Here is a 19,201-nt window from a genome sequence, read left to right on the forward strand (position 1 = left end):
TAAACAGAAGAATGAAGTTTCCTCACTCGCTCTCAATGAAAAGCTTTTTCCTTGAGTATGTGTTAAATGGCCACGAGCAACTGTGACACTTGGGTCACCCCTAAGGGCCTTTAATTTAAAGACAGAAAACAGTCAGTTGTTACTGGGAAAACTTACAGGAAAACCTGTAACGAACCCAAACGAGCTGCAGACATAGGCACAAACACTCACACCAAAAATTTCACAGTTTGCAAACTACAGCAACACAACCAGTATTTTTAATCCTGCCTCTTGCTTTTTACTTAGGTTTGAGCTTGGTAGGTTCATCACTTCAGCTGCTGTACAATTTAACCAGCCAAGAGGCCCCGAGTAGGAAAATTTAGAATAGGAGTACATGTTAATTTGGTCTTCTTCAGGAAACAAAAAAGCCTGAAGTTATGATTTCCTCCTCCAAAACTGTATTTTCAAATGCTTTGGTAAATAAATAGGGCCTGAGCTTCTTGGCACTGTTAAGCACAACGTATACATTCAAGTGTATTAAATATCCCATAGTGAAAACTTACTTAATATATAGTTGGCAAACTTAAAATGAGGTAAACTAAACTAGAGCACAGACTAGTGGTTTTGAAGCATCAACAGGAGGATACTTGCTACCTGACAGACTGCAAGGAGGAGAAACCCCAACAACCCAGCAATACCTGTATGTAGCTCAAAACCTGCCATTGTAACAAAAGAACTCCAGAGCCATTTTCATTAATTAATATATTTTCTGCATTATAGTTAACATATGTACTTTCTTCGTGTCATCCTTATTTCGTTAAGTATTGATATTTTGTTATATTCAGACATGAGTACATTTTCAAAGTCTTTTGCAATAAATATCATAAAATAATAGAGATTCACATAATAAATATTCTTTACAATAAAAAAAGTTTTAACAGACTTTTGTCTTAAAAATAGTTGGGATTCAACTTTGTGGTTTATACATAAAATATACAAAAAGGACCACAATTTGTGGCTAAGGCAATAAAACAGGGACAGAATAAAATTATAAAGTACAGAGCAGAGCTAAATTCACTAAACCAAAGGACCACAAGGAAGTTCAAGGATTCAAGAACGTTTAGGTGACTCAATGACACCCAAAGACTGTTTGGATATATGAACACCACCAACTTTAATACCAACTGATACTGATAGACTATAAAAACAGGAATAGGAGGGTAGAGTGAGAAATATCCTTCAAAGATCTGACAGAAAAAGAAACAAGTGAGTATGCTGCAGCCATAATGTCTCCAATGTGAAGATCTACATACCATAGCAAAAACTGAAGTTACACTGAAAATGTAAAAAAAAAAAAAAAAAAGCAGGCAGGATAATTCTCAGGACTGAGAATGTTCCACAAGAAAAAAAAGAGAAAAGAGAAGAGCAGGGAAAAAAAAAAAATACACACACACAAAAAAGGTGGCTGCTTATAGAAGAGTCAGGCCTTTCAATTGGTAAAGCCTTTTTTTTTATATCCCTCTCCAGCAAGAACACAGACAGGATGTTATTTCACAATCCAGCTCAGTCATGAAAGTTACTCTTCCTTGGTACCCGGAGGGTTAAGAAAAAACAAAAATAAAATTGCTGAGAATGAAAAGCATCTTTGGGAAGATATCCACAGAGCAAGAAGCTGCGAGAGCCCAGCAAGCTCTCGCAGCCTCTTTCAGGAGTGGTTCAGTTACAGACTCAAAAGACCCTGCCTAGGGGAGTGGCAGGTGCAGATACCAGGTCCACACTTACCAAAGAGCAGCAACAGCTACGTAAAACACTCCACACTCATCCGAGTCAGCAGGAAAGCAACAGGAAGAACTTATGTGTGTGAAGTTGAGGGAGAAAGAAAGGAAAGCACAAGAACAGCCTCCTCCAGAAACGGGGGAGAGGAGAAAAAAACAGAACAGGAAAATAATCAGCTACAACCTGAAAAACTGAAGTTGGAGGAAGTAAACCTCCCTCCAAAAATCATGAGGGCTTGCCCTGACCCCGGGAGGGGCAGCTCTCCAGTTTACAATAGACCGTGTTTGAGTTCTTACACCTGCAGCCCGGACGATGGACGCGGTCGTAACAGCCTCGGCAGAGTTTCAGGCATCCCTTGGCAGGAGGGTAGCAGAGCAGGCAGGGCAGAAGCAAGGACATGGCTCCCATGCACAGGTACCTAGAACAGCAGTGTGACTGGGAGCAGGAGCAGGGATTATCCGCGTAAGAGTCCCCTTCATCGTCGTTGGAGCAGTGGTAGAAGATCCCTTTGACCAAGCACATGCAGGTGCCGTACTCCACCATGCTCTCTGCCGAGCAGAGGCACTGCCGGTTGCAGGCCAGGCAGGAGGGCAGCGCCCGCGGGGCCGTGCACTCCCCGCACTTGCACTTCCCACACTGTTCGCAGATGAACTTGTGCTGCGTCGGGTCCTCTTTCAAAGGACCCTTCAGATCATCTGCAACCAGGGACGACTGCTTGGGCTGCGTCCGGATTGTCCGCTCGGACCTGTGGCCGGAGCCCGGCCGGGATGGGGGCGACCGCCCCAGCAGCCCCTGCTCGGAGGACGCGCTGCTGCCGCTGCTCCCGGAGCTGGCGGCGCTCCCCGTGCTGGTGGATCTGCTCAGCACGGGAGCCCTCGTGTTATGCTGATGTGCCACGTGCCCCACGTGGCTGGGTCTGTGTTCGTAATTATTATTCACATTAATTGGTATGATTTCGTGAGTCCTCTCATGCTTCTCCTGCCTCGGTGCTGTCCGCGGCCCGGGTTTTTTCACCACAGATGGACCTTCGGTGTATTCGTTGCTACCCCTGATGGCCTTGATCTGGTCCAGTGACAAGATAGTGGTTGGCTGGCTCTCTCTTTCATAGTCCAGTCGCTGCCGGCTGTCCAAAGAGGGCTGCTGAATCACCACTGCTAGTGAACCACCGCTGCCATGTGGACTTTGGGGCTCCATCTGTAGTGATCTCCACTTCTGGCATTCAGTGGGAACCTGGCATGCATCTGAAACCCTAAAAGAAAAAGAGAAGGACAGAAGGTATAAATAAACACCGCATGTGTACATATATACACACTTAAGACAAGATCAAGGAGGAATAAAGAATGGGATACTTTTTGCAAACAGAAATGATCCGGCAAACCACAGATTGCCCCAGCCACCTGGTGCGGATCTCTTTCAGCGGGGGATTACAACAACGATGAGGATCTGGCCAAAGTCCAGTAACAGGGAGAGTCTGGGTATGGCATCATAGATGAGGAATGCAAAGGAGACCCCATGCCATTAAAAAAAAAATAAAAAATGCAGCATTAACCTGCATGCTTACTTGGCAAGCCACAGAAAGTGCTTCTCACTTGTTGCTTAACATCTGTCTAACTAGCAACAGAAATTCTGAACGTCCCCAAAACTAAGTTGGAAACAGGCAAGAACACTACCGTGCTTCCATGGCAGGGTAAAGAACATGCACAAATCTCACTATTCTGTCTGAACGTGCAGCATCAGAAAGCTCAACAATTTGCTTCCTATGCCTTTGGAAAATCTCCTTTTTGAAGTGAAGTAGGAGTGTTACAGAGTCTCAAACTAAGTACTGGCAAGCCGCCAGGACATTTTCTATAAGAGAGTAACTCAGCCTACAAATCTTACATGCTGCCTATAAAATTAAAGCAGGGGTGCCAACAGCCCCTTTTCAAGTATTTTCTGACCACAGGCCAGGGTGTGAGAGAAGACGGGGTAGAAAAGGCTAAGAGAAGCTGTCAGAAAAAAAGTATGTACAGATTCATAAGAATGTGAAATGCAAACGACAAGAAAACAAGACAACCCACAACAACCTCAAAACAATCAAAGCACAAATCCATTTTCACAAGACAAACAGATTAAAACCTTCTCAAATAAAGACATCTTCCAGTTTAGCTTTTAAATAAATGTTGCACATTTTCATTCTGTTTCACTCCACCCAGCTATCGACACAAGGATTGCAGGATGGAGAAAAATGCAGTGACAGTTCTGTACCTCTGTAAGAATTCAGACAAGTATCTAAATGCCACATTTACACAGAGAACAAAAAAAAGTAAACTGCTTTACTGACAGCTGAGGCAAAAGTCCCCCTTCACTGCATGCCTCCCTCCCCTGAAATGTCATACACGTTTGTTACCTGGAAGAGGAGACAGCCAAGTGCTATCAAGCATTTGCAAAACACATCCAATATTCGTGAGAAAGAGGTTGCCTTGCCTCCCCAGACCACAGCCAGCACTGAGCTGTTGCCACCCAGGAGAGAAAGTGGCACAGTGTCACGGGAGCACAGGGATGGAGAAGAGCAGCAAAGGTTTCTTCTCACAGGTAGTTAAAGCATCTTTGTTGCTTGTACCACTAACAAATGGTGACAGCTTCTGCCAGGACACAAAGTTCTTGTGCTCATCCAGCAGAGATTTCATTTTACACATAATGTCACCCTGTGGGGGCTTTAGGGTTGCTAGATGAAGAGAGTAAAACAAACCAAAAAAACCCACAAAAAACCCACCTCAACAGCAAACAGGTTTGCTTAGTTCTATTTCACCCCACATAGCAAGCTGCCTTCTCCACAAGCACCGAATATAAATCCTCAACAGACCAAGGGTGAATGAATGCGAAAAGGGAAAGATTTACAGCTGCACCAACCAGGAGCTGGGCTCCCCAGGGAATGAAAAACAATATCCCGAGAAAATGCAAAGGACATCCAGTGCCATCTTTGGGGGGAAAGTGCAACACCACCACCACGGCACACGCAGACTGACACGACCAGCTGCCGAGCAGGCAGAGCCCAACAAACCACCCCAGCCCCCGTGCAAACAACTTTTAAAGTCGCCCCCTCCCCAGCCTCCCGGCTTATAAAATAATAAAATAATAAAATAACAAAATAACATACAGCAGTGACGGCGGGAGACCTCATGCTTCCGCAGCCAGTGTCAGCGCTGCTCCCCCCCCAGCTTCACCGATTCCTTCCTCCCCCTTTTCCCCACCCGGCTCGAAAACCCCCGCCCGCTCCCCACCGCGGCTCCGCGGGCAGCCCCGGGCAGGCGGCGGAGCGGCGCCCTCTGCGCCCCGGGGCGCGGAGCGGAGCACAGCGCGGCGCTGACGGGGCGGAAGGAAGAGGAGGGGAAAAAAGGGAGGAAAAAAAAAAAAAGTTATGAATGAAAACAAGGGTGGATTTTTTTTTTTTCCTCCCCCCCCTCCCTCCCCCTTCTGCAGGGTAGGGCCCGCGGTCAGCGCTGCCCCGGGAGGGCGGACTCCCCGGCATTTAAAGCGGCAGCGCCCGGCGAGCAGCCCCTGCAGCGCTGGGGATTCCCCCGCCACCCAGTCCCTGGGGCCGCCGGCAGACCCCCAATACACCCGGCCTGCAGCCCCCACCCTGCCGAAGGAGCCGCCTGTGAGGCTGCCTTTGGCTGTTTGATGTTTTTTTGCTTTTTGATTGTTTTTGAAGTTATGCTCGTTTTCAGCCCACCGCGGTGCTCTCCACACACCCCCCCCCCAAGCACCACACAGCTCCCCTCGGATCTCCGGTTCTCTCAAGACCGCGGCTGCTCCCGCACCTCATCCGCAGGGCCCACCCGCGGAAGCCCAACCCCAGCGGGCTTTTATTTTATTTTCTGTTTTGGGAGGGTGCCAGGGGGCTGCGGTACCCCTGGCCGGCACCTGCTCGCCGCGGCTGTGCGAGCCAGAGGGGCTGCACCGCCCCCAACCCCCGCCTGAGCTCCGATGCACAGAACACGACGAGCGTCCTTCCCCCCAACTTACTTCTTTCAAGGAATCGCCACCAATGGCAAATCCAGCGGGCAGGAGGCGGCAGCCCCGCAGGGCAGGGGGGCGGGGGGCTGCGGGCCCGGCTCCGCGCTCTCCCCAGCCCCGCGGGGTGGGGGCTAGCAGGCGGGATGCACTCCTCGTCCCTGCAAAGCCCTCCTCGCCCGATCTCCACGTCCTACTCGTCGGCGAGGGGAGGAAAATCCAGCTGGGCTGCCTGCCGCAGCCTTCCTCTCTCGGGGGCCGGCATTCAGCCTTTCCCCAGCTCGCTCCTCGGCGGAGCCAGACCCCTCCGTGCCCGCGGGATGGCGGGGGTGGTGGGGGGCAGAAGAAGCGCTTTCCTTCGGCCGCGACTCTCCGGGTCTGGAGGTGACGGGGGAAACAAAAAAAATCAAGCCCCTTTTCCGCACAGGGTTTATCGCGAGTAGTGTTCAGCCAGCTGCAGGCTGCGGCGGGGAGTGGGGCCGGGCAGCGCCGGCGAAGAAGAAGAAGGTCTCCCAGGAACACGCAAGGAACGCGAGGCTCCTGCTCAGGTTGATATTTCCCTTTGCAGTCCCGGGCGATCCCTCCAGGCTGGGGGGACGGGGGGATGAGTGCACAGCAGCGGAGCCAGGTCCGGCGCTCGGCTTCACCGCATGGTCTTCGCAGCAGGTCCCTTCTGGCAAAGTGCAACCACAATCCCTAGTGCAAGAGAGTTTTTGTTTGGTTTTGGGTTCTGTTGTTTTTTTGTAGGTTTGGGTTTTTTTTTTTAAAGTAATCACGAAGAGGCACTTGATTCAAGGCACACTTCAGCAAGTTGCAAACGAAGCGAGAGGCAGAGTGTAATGGCTCTGCGAGCTCTCTGCAAATTGCCATGTGCTTGCTGTTGCTGCTGGAGGCTGACTGACAGGCTCGGAGCACGGGCAGCACGTCAGGGAGATAAACGGCACTGTAAGGCAGCCCTAGACACAGAAATCTTGCACGGAAGTCTCCGGAGCTTCCTCGGTATTCCGAGAGGATCAAACAAGGCTCCAGCAGGCAAGCGAGACTCCCCCACGTTCGGCAAAACAATTGCCGAACTGGAAGTGTTATAATTACCAGCAAATCGTGACTGGTCAGGCTGGAAGTCGAGCGTCCCGGCTCCCCCGCCCGCAGCCCAGCCGGGCAGCGGCTCCCCCGCCGAACCCCCCGATCCCAGCGGCGGGGAGGAGCGGGACGCAGCCCGGGCAGCTCTCCTCCCGCCCGCACCTCCCTCACACCGCGCCGGCCAATCTCACCCCTGCCACCTCCCAGCCCCTCGCCCTCCTCCTCCGGCTGCGGCGGAGCCCCTCGCTGCCCGTCCGCACCTGATCCGGCGGGGGGTGCGGGGGGCTGGGAGAGGAGCGGCGAGCGCTGCCCGGGCTTACCTAAGGGGAAGGTGAGCGCCTGCTCCCCGAGGCACATTGGCGGCCCCGGCGCGGAGTCCAGCCCGGACAGTGTCTGCAGCCCCGCTCCGCGCCGTCCCGCCGCCGTTCCGGAGTGACTCCGGCCCCGCTCCGCCGCCTTTCAGCCCCGCAGCCCCCGCCCGCCGCCCGGCCGCGCCCCCGTGATGTCAATGTGTCACTGCGCGGCGACACCGAAATCCCGGCATGGATTTCACCGCCAGCACCCGCCCGCCCTGCAGCCGCCTCCCCGCACACGCACACGCACTCACACTCACACCGGTCACGGGCCCGCCGGGGTGCCGGTGTCTGTGAGACCGAACCCGCCTCTCGCCGTCCCGCGGGTGGCGGATCCCGGACCCCCGGATCCCGGTCCCGGCTCTGGGCAGCGGCTCCCCCGGCGGCGGGGCCGCCCCACGGCCGGCAGGGGGCGCCTGGCGGGGTGCGGGGATGCGGGGATGCGGGGTGCGGGAGTGGCGGGAGGGGTCCCCGCACAGGGCCTGAGGTGACAGCAGGGCCCACGGGGGGGGTGGGGTGGGAGGGGAAGGACACGCGTGTCTGAGGTACCAGCTGATGGGAGAAGGAACTTGTTCTGCAGCGCTCCCCTGGCTAGGGTGAGGGAGAGGCTGAGGAGGGGGTTTGGCATCATCATCTTCCAAGCAGGGTACAGCCCGCTGGAATTGCTTCATCTGTTTTGTGTCCTGTTCTGGGGTCCCCAAGGCCAGAAGGACGTGGAGCTGCTGGAGCTATTTCAGACGAGGGCCACGAAGATGGCGGGAGGGCCGGAGCTACAGGCTGAGAGTGCTGGGGTTGTTCCATCTGGAAAAGAGGAGGCTCCAGGGAGACCTCAGAGCACCTTCCAGGGGCTACAGGAAGGCTGGGGAGGCACTTTTTACAAGAAGATGTATAGGACAAGGAGGAACAGTTTTAAAGAGTGCATGAAAGAGAGTACATGTTAGGAAGAAATTATGCCAGGCTTGGTTTTAGATACACAATGCTGGGTTTAAAGGGGTCAGTAAAAACAATTGAGAGTATTGGCAGCAGTTTACTATCACTTGGCACCCAAAATAACTTCACTGAAACAAGGGGAAACCCTAGAGCTATATCAGAAAACTCTCTGCAGACCCAAGCAAACACGCCCATGTGTCACAGAAGTCATCCTGTTAGATTTTTCTTGGAAATGACAGCAGTGAGAAGCTTTTGTTAGAAAAAGGAAAGCTAAAACTGGGGAGAATAAATTGGCAACTTGGAAGAGGATTGACACACCTTATGACTATATCCTGGCACATCCTTAATTTGAGGATTGACACACAGACAGCAATCCAATGCAACCAAGTTATCTTCCATCTCCAAATTGTCATCTAAGGGTGCCTGCCTTTCCCACTGACAGCAAAAGAAGTTGAGAGAGATCAGTCCTCTATGCCCAAAGTTAATCCTTCTGAAAAACCTTCCAGATTTAAATTCAAGAGACTGAATGATAGCTGATGATAGCTGTGATTCAATCCCTGCTTCCGCTTTTCTACTGCAGATCATCTCCACCTTCTGCAGCCATCTGCTGTTCCTCCCTCACGCAAGCTTCAGGATGCTGGGAAATGTGTTGCACAGAATAAAGTAGAGTCAGTTGCTGGGTTTTGTTTGCTTTTCTTCCTAATCCAAACCCAGAAGCAACTTGCATGTGTAGGTCACTTGATTGACCTTTCTAGGTAGCGAACATGACTTCTGTAAAGTTGAACTGGATAAACTGTGATCCTGGCACTGTCAGTAATGAGTAACACTCCTTTCTTGCACCTCACCTGGGAGTAGCAGTGTATGTCACCCCTAAGTGGCATCTCCTCACCCCCGCTAAGGCCCATTTGAGAAGGAGGACACATACTCAGTCCCAGGCACTGGCACTTCCTTCCTCCTAAGCAGCACAAGGTGGCTTCATCCATGAAAACCAAGAACTCCCTATCAGCACAGCATCATTTCACATGGGACAAGGTACAAACAGCCTGTACTTGAAGTGTTTGATATTTACTGTTCCCGTCACTCATATTCTGTGGTGATAACAATCCTCAGCCAATATGCCTTTGAGAAAGCTCAGCAGAGAAAGTGTTTACCTTTACACCAGTTATTTGTCAGTTAATAGCCAACCCTCACAGCTGTAACAACACTTCTAAAGTTATACAGGAATTCAAAAGTTCTTTAAACAAAACAAAACAAAAAAACAACCCAGACATTAGCATTTATAATGAAATTATAAATGAAATTGTTGCACATTCTTACAGTCTTACCTGTAGAATGTGTAAGCCATGTATTTCTCTCACCACCCATGGAGAGCTAATACTGCACAGATCTGGAAGAAGCAGCTGGGATCTGCAGCTCCTGGAAGGCTTCTGCCTTGGCAATGTTTGACATGGCACTAGGTGGGACTGGGCAGGTGTTAGGAGGTGTTAGGGTGGTGGAAGGCTCAGGGCCCATGGCATGCTCAGAGAGCCATGGAAATCCTCAGTGCAAATATGTGTGTGTTGGGATAAGCCCAGCAGAGCAGTGAACTTCTAACACTTACACTAGTAGGCCTATAGATATTAAAAAAAAAAAAACCAACAAAATCCGTCAACAGCTGTTGAACGTTGCTGTTATTTTAAGTGTTGTGGACAACCTCTTGAAAATCATTGAAAATCAGAGATTTCATGTGATGAAATAAAGCTTTTCCAAAGAGCTGAAGGAAAAACCAGAGGTACTGCAGTGAAGGGACTGCGACTCATTTCAGGGGAAGGAAGAGACAGTGAAGGATGATGTGAGGCAGCATTTCTGACCACACTTTCCAGCAGACAGGTTGACCTTTACCTGAGATCAGAGACACCAGAAGCTGGGGATTTCTTCAGCCTTGGTGCAAGGACCATTCTTGGGGATCCCCAGAGAGGTGCAGCCATGTACATGTACTCTGTGCCACTGCAGAGGCTGGGGAGAGGCCCTCAGGAAACCCTCACCTGCAATAGGGTCCTGACTTTCCTCTTCAGAAGATAGCATCAGTTTTTCTTACGGGCAGCAGTGACAGTAAAACAGCAGCCAGGCAAACCCTTGAGAACAAAGGGATGAACCTCAGCATGAATCTGCTCCATGAACCTGACACCAAGGACTGGGGAGACGCCACAGGGCTAAGGCTTTGGTCTGTGCCCAAATTTGGCACAAATTAACAGGAAAGAGGATTCAGAGGTCTGTAGAATAAGTTGAGAATTTGAGAACATGCTTCCCCACCTCTTGCACCCTATCAGAGAAATCAGCATTTCCCCAAGTGCCCTCCTGAGCAGAGGGAGCAGCTGGAGACACAGGACAGGGTGGTCAGGTCAGGGACACACATCAGATACCTTTAAACCACTGATAGGCCAATTGGTAAGCAGGGACTACTGAGAGACTCTGGGAAGGCTGTGACTTTGTTAAAATCTATAATGATTTTTTGGCAGTCCTCAATGGTAGTTTTTAATACTATCTTCTTTTTGCTATGAAGAATAGCAAGAGTATTTGCTGTCAAAAATGCCATTAAAGACAACTAGCACTGAAGAAAAGCTGTAGGAAAGACAACCCACCAGTGAAGGCACCTAAAAAGAGGCATCACTTCACTCTCTAAGGGCAGGCCACAGCATGTCCATTCATTTCTCACTACTCACTTGCCATACAGGCAACCAGTGCATTCATATTTCCCCTTCAGAGATCCACACCTGTTCGTTTTCTGATCAAGTTTATTTCTTCTTCTGAGAACTGTCTCTGTAGACTCCATGCTCAGCTGCTGTACTTCTGGGGTTTATACAAGACACTCTGCTCAGGTACCCAGGATGTCTTCATTACTTCATATGCATTTGTAACTCTCTTAGCAAATTAGCTAATATTGCTTCATCTTCCTGTACAAAAAGCTTTGTGAAAAAGGAAAATGGCCATTTGCCTTTTATTCCTTAATACAGGTAATAATTTATTCACATCTATTGTAAATTACATTATCTGCAACTCATTTTTTTCCTGTCTTAGCACTAAGCAAACTGCCAATTCCTATCCACTGAGACATGATTCCTTGCACAGCAATTAGAAGCAGCTCTGGTTTATTTCAGTTTTCTCCGATAGGAGAGCATTTCTGTGTTTAACTATATTATCAAAATAGATCTATTTCCCAGGTTTAATATCACTAAGGAGAAAGAAACAAGGCTCTGTGAATCCAAGAAGAGTGTTAAGTGTTAAAAGATCTTTTTTTTCATATAATTTAGAGCCGTGCACATTTCTTCACATCTCTATCCTGTCTCAGCGATTTTCATTTACTGTCAGAGACTGCAAAAATCTCCATCACTGCAAAGCCCCATTATAAAAGTATTAGTCAATTATAAGAGTAATAATTTGGGTGTCTCCTTCAACATCCCTCTCACTTGCAGGCCTGGTATCAGACTGAATGCTGAAGATTTTACCAGGATTTCCATCCGCAGATGAGCTTGAGCAGCTGTGCAAACCCCAGCCCCCCCAGTCTGAGCCTTGAATACCAGAGCCCAGCTCTGTGGCTGAGGATACAAAACCAGAATGCACTCAGTGGGGCTGTTCTCACTTCTCTCCTTCAAGACAGCTCATTCCAAAATGAATTACGGTTTTGTAATGCGACAGATTCCTTGATTTTGGCACAAAATCCATGGCTCCCCAGTTATTCCACTGCATTTTTAGCATGAAGTTGAAATAAGAAAACTGTGACATACATTAAAATGAAGGCTATGCTGATTCAGTAGGTCAGGGCAACCTGTGTAATTTAATTTCTGCAACTGTATGAGATTAAGTGGGTTCTAGTTTTTTTTTAAGGCCAGTAAGCCCATTTTTCCATTTTTCTCGCTTTATTCTGCTAGGTAGCAAATGGTAGAGCTACAAAGATTTTCCTGGTGGGATCAAGTAGTGTAGGTCTGGCTGCGTGAGCCTGTGCTGAGAGCTGAGTGAAAGGAGGTGGCTGCTTTAATTACAGCTGACAAAGACCCAGCCAGAGGAAATCCACCATGACTGAGTAATAGCATTTAGCTTCAAAAGCAACCGAGGAACAAAACTTTCCCACTTCTGTTTGAGAAGTGGCCACTCCCCAGGTGTGGACTGCATTATCAGAGGAAGAGGTAAAGCTCTGCTAATTTAAATACATGGTTCCATGTAGGATTACCTCTCGGGTATTAGTACATCTCTAGGAAAGCCTACTATTTATTGAGTTGTGCAATCCGTCACTGTCAGCCCAAGGAGCAGCGTTTCTAATTTGATTTGAAAATATATGTGGAAACCTGAGACTGCTTTTAGCAAGAATGATGGGGTTGGTGTAATGAACACAATCTCTCTTGTCGTTCTCAAGAACAGTGTCAACAACTAAGTTTAGGTTCCCTCCACAGCTGGAGCAGCTTCTGTCGAGAACTTTCACATCTATGTCATGTTCTTGATTCCACTTTACCAACAAAAAGGCATTTAAATGAGATTTTAACAGACAGCCTTCGATTCCCTGGACTATAAGCAGGGAGGAAGCTTTTCTATGGACTTTTGAAAAGCCCATTTAAAGCACACTCAGTGTTTTCTGTAAGTTGAATTGCGTCCTGCTTCGTAAAACCAAACACATTATATAACTTTTTGCAGTAGAATTTTCCATCATTTGCTTTCCCTGAGGGGAACTTCGTATCCTTCATCAGAAGCAAGGTCTGGTCAGAAGCAAATAAAAGCAGAAAAGTCAAACCTCAATCTTCTCACCCAGTGCTCCATCACACTGCTATTCTCCTGGCTTTACCAGAAAGGATGCCTCAGGAGCAGCTTATGGATGTCCCTGTACTAGATGTTTGCTGGTGAAACATACCATGTGAAACACACCATGTGAAACACACCATGTGAAACACACCAGCAGCATTTTCAGCACTACTTGCTCCTCCACAGAGCTGTGTAGAGGAAAGCCATCCCTCCAGGCAGGGAATGGGACAGAGCAGGGTAACAATGCCAGAAGAGGCTGAGAGAGGTGGAAAGGACAGAGCAAAAGATGATGGAAGCTCAGCAGGAGGAGTAGATTCATACAATCAGACTTGTTTTTTGACAGAAATGTGCTAAGAGCTTTTTCCACAGCTCACAACACTATCATGAAAAATTCCACTACTTTCAGCACCTTCCCCCCTGCCTCTGAACACACCATGCTTCAAACCACTTTGATCCAAGTAAATACAATCTATGTGCACGACAGGCACTGCCTGAGCTCCTGGAAAAGGAATATCTCTGTGTTATGGTCTGTGCTCCACGTGATTAGCAGTCATTAAATTAATTGCTGTGTCTGTAAGCAAGAGAGCAAACACAAACTGATAGGTACTGTCTGCAGAGCCACAAGCACACAGGGCTCTTCCCACAGCAGGGCAGCATCAGCTGAGGGAAGGATGGCTGGTTTTAGCAGCACATCTCAGAACAGAGTTACTCAGGACATTAATACACCTGGAACTCTTTCAGATGGCTGCTTGATGTCAAAAGAGAAATGCACTGGCCCTGGGCAGCCCAATGCTGGGACAAGGTGCTGGAAATGACCTGCAGGGAGGGGATGACTTTGAGGGAAGAGCTGTGGAGAAGCAAACCTCCCTCCAGTCCTGCTGTGAATGCTCTGTCACAGAAAGGCTTTGGCCAGGCTGAATTCTGTTCTAGCTTCTTCTCTCAGTGTTTGCCCACCCAGCTTCATACAAATTCTTATAGAGGTTATGTACAGACTTGTACAAAACAGAGACTGACACCAGCTCTTGGAGGATTTCCCAGAGCAACTTTAACAGAGATTATGTAACATGTTAAATCTGTGCATTGGGTTTTTTTTATTTATTTTAATATAGGTGTTATTATACTACTGGTTTGTTCTTCCTAGCTTAACCCTCCAACCACCCTTTCAAAAAAGAGATTCAGAACCTGAGGTATTGACATGTATTTTACGTCCAGGCAGGACAAATGTGTTACAACTGGAGGGTCTCAGCAAGTCCTAACAACCACTACTTCCCTTCCATACATGCCAGTGCCAAAGTCAAGGGGGGACAATCTATAGCTGATGCAACAGCAGAACTTTTGAGCTAGCACAGAACTTTTATATTCTTTAATCAAAGATCTCAAAGTGCCCTACAAATGAGGGAGAAAGAAAATCTCATGGGGGAGAAACAATTCCCAAAGGTGACACGGGAAGAGCCAACCAGGGTAGTAGTTCTTTGAGCTTCTTACTGTTGCTGTGGGTTTTCTTTCTTCCCCACCTCATTGTTTGTCTTGGGGAGTTTAGTAATAAATAATGAGCAGAGTTAGAAGACAGGAGGAAACTTTCACCATGCTTTCTACTTGATTCTCTTCCTCCCCACTTTTTATTATGATTTTTACTTTCTCACCGCTTCTTCTCATTGAGAAATGTGGCAGAATTCCCCTCTTCCCTCTTGATACCACTCCCTGAAAAAATCAGGAGAAACTAGGTCTTAGCTTTTTCTTTTGAAGTTTTGCAACTGTGCTGAACCCTGCCAATGATACAATAACAAAATATTTACCAGGGGAAAAAAAAAATAACTCTAAAAACCTTGCTTGCTGCACTTCAAGAGGGGTTGCTCCAAAGGCTTCACAAAAGTCTCACTTCCACACACAGCAAAGACTCTGCTCTGCCTTTAGTGCTGCCTTCCTGCAGCCTTTATCTCTTCCAGTCAACCACGTCCATTTTGGAGGAGTGGGGAAATATGTGAAAATTGCTCTTTCCTGGAAGAAAGCAACTTCAAGGATGTTCTTCCTGCTGTATGAGAAACATTTTGCAAGACCAATGCAGAAGCCAGGGCTGGCCTAGAAAAATTTAGCCTTTGATGTTAAAAAAAAAAAACCAAAACAAAAAACACAAAACACAACAAAAATCCCCAAAGAAAACAGGAATTGTAATGCCTGCCACTTCACATACACCTTAAGTGTCTGAGAGAGTCGGGCTCCAGAAACACATCTGCTAATGCAGAGCTGATGGGGTTAATGAGATCAAAGCCAGTTTCCACTTTGTGCTTAGCAGGAGACACTTCCTACCACAGGGCCAGTGTGAGAAGCCCTTCCTCAGCTTCCCATCACACCAAAATTAGCATCAAAATAACACCAATCAGCCCCTACTCTGATTATCACCAGTTTTCCTTATTTCTATCTCTTTCGAGCTCCACCAGCTCCTGCCCTTCCACATGAAAATCAGACAGTGTTTAATTTCAGGGCAATCTTCCTAATTCACATGTTTATTTTAATCCATTTTTCTCTATCTCCTCTGCCACACTCTCCCCCACCCCAGCTCACAGGCTCTCACCTTCTCACTCAGCAGACAGGGACCATCCCCAGCAGCCACCGAGGTACAGAGCAGCTCTCCTACCACCTTCTTTCATGTTGCTTTAAGTCCCAAGTGCAGGAAGGGGCCTAACAAAGCTGTATGCAGCCAATTGTGTTATCAAGGCACTTGGCACTACCAGCTGATCCTCGATTACTATTCATCCCTCGGGAAAATGAAACACCCTTTTGTAGTAAAAGTGTAACCGGTTGCTATGATGCATTACATATTAACAAAAGCAGCTTTTGACCAAAATTACAGATGATGAAAGCCTGGAAGTGGAATCAGACCAAGGTAACCAGTTGTCTCTACATGTTTCAGATAAAAAGCAGACAGTTTAACTAAGATTTTCACAGTGCTGCTAAAGAACAGTGTGGTGTGTGAGTTATGCCATAGGTTTGTACATAAAATGGTAGTGAGCTCTGTAAAACAAATGTGAAGGGTCACACTTACTGCTGTAGGGACCTTTCTGGTGTAGCATCCTACATATGCAACTGCCAGCACTGTAGCAACCTCATTTTTCACAGGTCTCTTAACATTTTTGTGCTTTTCTTTGAAATCCACAGATTTTCCTAAATTTTTTTTCTTCTTCCCCCCCTCTAATTAGAGAGCATAGTCCTCTGAAAGGCAGACTTTACTAAGCAGAACTGTGGAATTTACTGGCTCGGTAGAATTATCCCTACTTAGGTGGTGAGGAAGCATTCCAGAATATTGCAAGATTTATTTGTTTGCTAATCTACTTAAGCACCCATGGGCCTTAACACCCACAGCTCCTGTGATGCTGTGATCTTTCTTGTCCAAGTCTGCTCTCAGGGCAGGAAAGCTGCAGCCTGAGACTGGAGGCAAGCTAACCAGTGGGACACTCACCTGGAAAGATCTCTATGTGGCTTAGGGCCACTCACCAAATTCAGCTCTGCTCTCCCCTGAGCAGTGCTTGCTGGCACAGGGCACATGCAGCTCATTGTCCTTCTGCACCAAGCCCAATGGGCTCTCGGTTAAGGCAGGAATCCAAGCACCAGGAAAACACCTCCCATGCAATGCAAACAAGGCTGCAGGAACACATTTCACATCCTCAGTTTTGGGAAAACTTGCTGACAGAGAAAGGGGGTAGCTTTAAATGGCATTAAGCAGAGCAGGCTTGCAATAAGCAGCTACCCCTGTGAGAAATTCGAAGCTCTTGCCAGCGGTGTGGAGGAAAGACATGACCTCATTATTCCACAGCCCAGATAATCCGTTCCTGGATAAAGTGAGAGCTGACAAGTGTTTCACCTTGAAGGTTATCAAAGCCCTTTCCACACTCTGCTGATGTGGGGGCATTTACTTTACCAAAGAGGGATGTGAAAACTTCTCTGTTGTAGTAAAGGAGATAAAAACATGGGGGGCGAGGAGGGGCATTTGGTTAAGAGCAAACTGCCATGCCACAAGGACACAGGGATGGAGAGGAAGAGACCAAGGGCATTTCCAGAACCATTTATGCAAACAGGATCTATTTGCACCAGCCAGTAAAATATTTTTCTCAATATCTTCAGAGCTGCTGCTCTCAATTCCTTCTATCTACTTCCAGGCACTTTATCTAGATAAGTGCTTAGGGGGCTTTCTTGACATCCGCTACTCCCTTTGGCACCTCCAGAAAGGTAGCTAACTCTTAGCTGGGATAAATCACTGTCTGGACCATCTTCTAGTGTCTCTCCAGTGACTGCTAACTGCTGTGAGCAATTCCACTCCTCTGATCTTTTAGTTGCATGAATCCAAGCTTTCTTGCCCTGGGTTTTACACAAGCATGTGCAGTTAACACACTAGCCTCCAGTTTTGTTGGAAGGACCAGCAATCCGTTTGAGCAAAGGCTCCACACTAGTTCAAGGGGAAAGAATGTCATCTGGTTGCCATTGCCTTCTCACCACACCTGCACTCCTGCTGGAGCCCTGCCATGCAAACACAGAGCTGGGCTCTCTCCCCCTCACTGGGCCAGTCCTTGGCGGACTCCTTAGCAGAGAAAACACAGATCTCCTTCTCCTATCAGGACTCTGGAGTCATTGGATTTAAGTCTGCATGGAAGAATGACACCATTTAGAAGATTTAACACACAGCATATAAAGCCCTGGAGAAAATGCATGGCTGAGTTTCCTACAGAGGAGATTAACAAATGCACAGGTAGCATTTGCAGACAGAGCAGTTACAAACCCCAAGATCCCAAGTAGGCTTCAGCTGAAGTATTTTGTCTTCCAGATGTTGCCCTGACATTCAGAACATGCCCTACTACAACTGCAATTCTGCATGCCTCTTGCACCTACTCTCTAGGAAAAGCTCATTATTCAATTGCACACATCACATCCCCCACAGTACGTGCTTCCATGTCAAAAGAAAACGAATGAAGCAGCAAAAGCAAGAGATTTTGAGGTTCACAATAGGTAAAAATTATTGCAATTCACTACAGCCATAACAATATTAAACAGAAGTAGAGAAGAGTCACAACACAAAGCCAGTTTTCCAAATGCAACTCTGTTATGGGTTAGCTCCACACTGACCAGGTCCTCAAGACAAGAGTTTGGAGCAGTTATGAAAAGCTTAACACAGCCACCTGGCTCCTGTCCTCAGTGGACAACATGTCACTTTGAAGCTGCTGAAATGCACTGATGAGCCACCAAGTCTAAGTTCACTGATTCTGAAAAACCACCTTGGAAAATCATCTTTATTCTGTCCCTGATGTAGGCCCTCGCACCTGAACTCAGTAAACCTTATGTTCTGTTCTCATTGAGAGGCTATAGGAAAATTATCCACAATAAACTTCATTCTTTTTCCAGGATTAAGAATTGTATATCGTACTTGCAGTGAAAATCTGTTTTATGCATTAGGCAGAACACAGGACTGAGCTTTTTTCAAGTTAAGCGAAGACATTTTTGCATTTTGATAATAAATACTCTCCTGGTCATTTTTGGCAAACCTGTCAAAAGACATTTTATGCCATTTTGCAAGATGTTGTTATTGGAGGAAGAAGTTAGACTTTGTACTTAAGCAAAATGTGCCTGAAACATTGAAAAGCTGATTTAATGTTAGCAGTTTTGCAGCTCAAGCAGTATTTGGGCCAGAAACCGGCTCCAAAAGATAATGGCAGGCAGGAAAAAGACTGTATTTCTAAAGAACATAAAGAAATAAGCCTAAGAACCACTTCAGCAGTTAAAGAGAGAATGGAGGAGAGATATTCTTCTCAGATGCATTCTTTCCCATTCACCAAGCCTCTATTATTTTATTAAAATTAAATTAAACATCCAAACAACAATAAACGTGATTAGCCCAGCAGCAGAAAGAACTCCTCTATCTTTGGCTTACTCTGAATGCACAGAGGTGCTCAGGCTGAGATGGCCTCACACTGCAACAATCTGCTTTGTCCCAAGGCACAGTGTGTGCAGGGAAGAGTTCACTCATTAAATGACAGGCTGGGTCTCAGAAGAGATTTTTGAAGTGCTCTGTCCTGTAGTGCCCTCAACAGCAAGTTCCAACCAGAGGCTGAGGCTGCCAAAGTCCTCACTGGACTGGGTTATGAAAGGAAAACCTTGCTGATGGGCTTTGACCAAAATGGAATATTTTATTATTTTCAATAATTCTGATGGGGTTTCAAGTTGCCAGTCCAAGATAACAGCAATCTGTCATTGGGAACCAGAAGGGGAATCATCACACCTTTCCTTAGAACTCCATTTATCTGTGGCTTGGGATAAATACAGATTTTGAGTGG

General features: G+C 47.4%; 1 protein-coding gene across 3 annotated transcripts; it reads right to left on the reverse strand.

Annotated features, from left to right (window-relative positions):
- Positions 1-726: 726 nt before the first annotated feature.
- SPRY1 (sprouty RTK signaling antagonist 1) lies at positions 727-7,289 on the reverse strand. Of its 3 annotated transcripts, XM_071753878.1 has the most exons (4): positions 7,149-7,287; positions 5,761-6,444; positions 4,892-5,097; positions 727-3,004 (listed from the first exon to the last, which is right to left on the reverse strand). In XM_071753878.1, the coding sequence occupies exon 4, from the start codon at positions 2,947-2,949 to the stop codon at positions 1,981-1,983; it is 969 nt and encodes a 322-aa protein (XP_071609979.1). In that variant the 5' UTR covers positions 2,950-3,004; positions 4,892-5,097; positions 5,761-6,444; positions 7,149-7,287; the 3' UTR covers positions 727-1,980. The 3 variants fall into 3 exon arrangements, with proteins under 3 accessions (XP_071609979.1, XP_071609978.1, XP_071609980.1); XM_071753877.1 differs by lacking the exon at positions 4,892-5,097 and having other exon boundaries at positions 7,149-7,289; XM_071753879.1 differs by lacking the exons at positions 4,892-5,097; positions 5,761-6,444 and having other exon boundaries at positions 7,149-7,285.
- Between the last annotated feature and the right edge of the window lie 11,912 nt (positions 7,290-19,201).

This window comes from Heliangelus exortis, chromosome 10 (assembly GCF_036169615.1).
Source record: "Heliangelus exortis chromosome 10, bHelExo1.hap1, whole genome shotgun sequence".
Lineage (NCBI taxonomy): Eukaryota > Metazoa > Chordata > Aves > Apodiformes > Trochilidae > Heliangelus > Heliangelus exortis.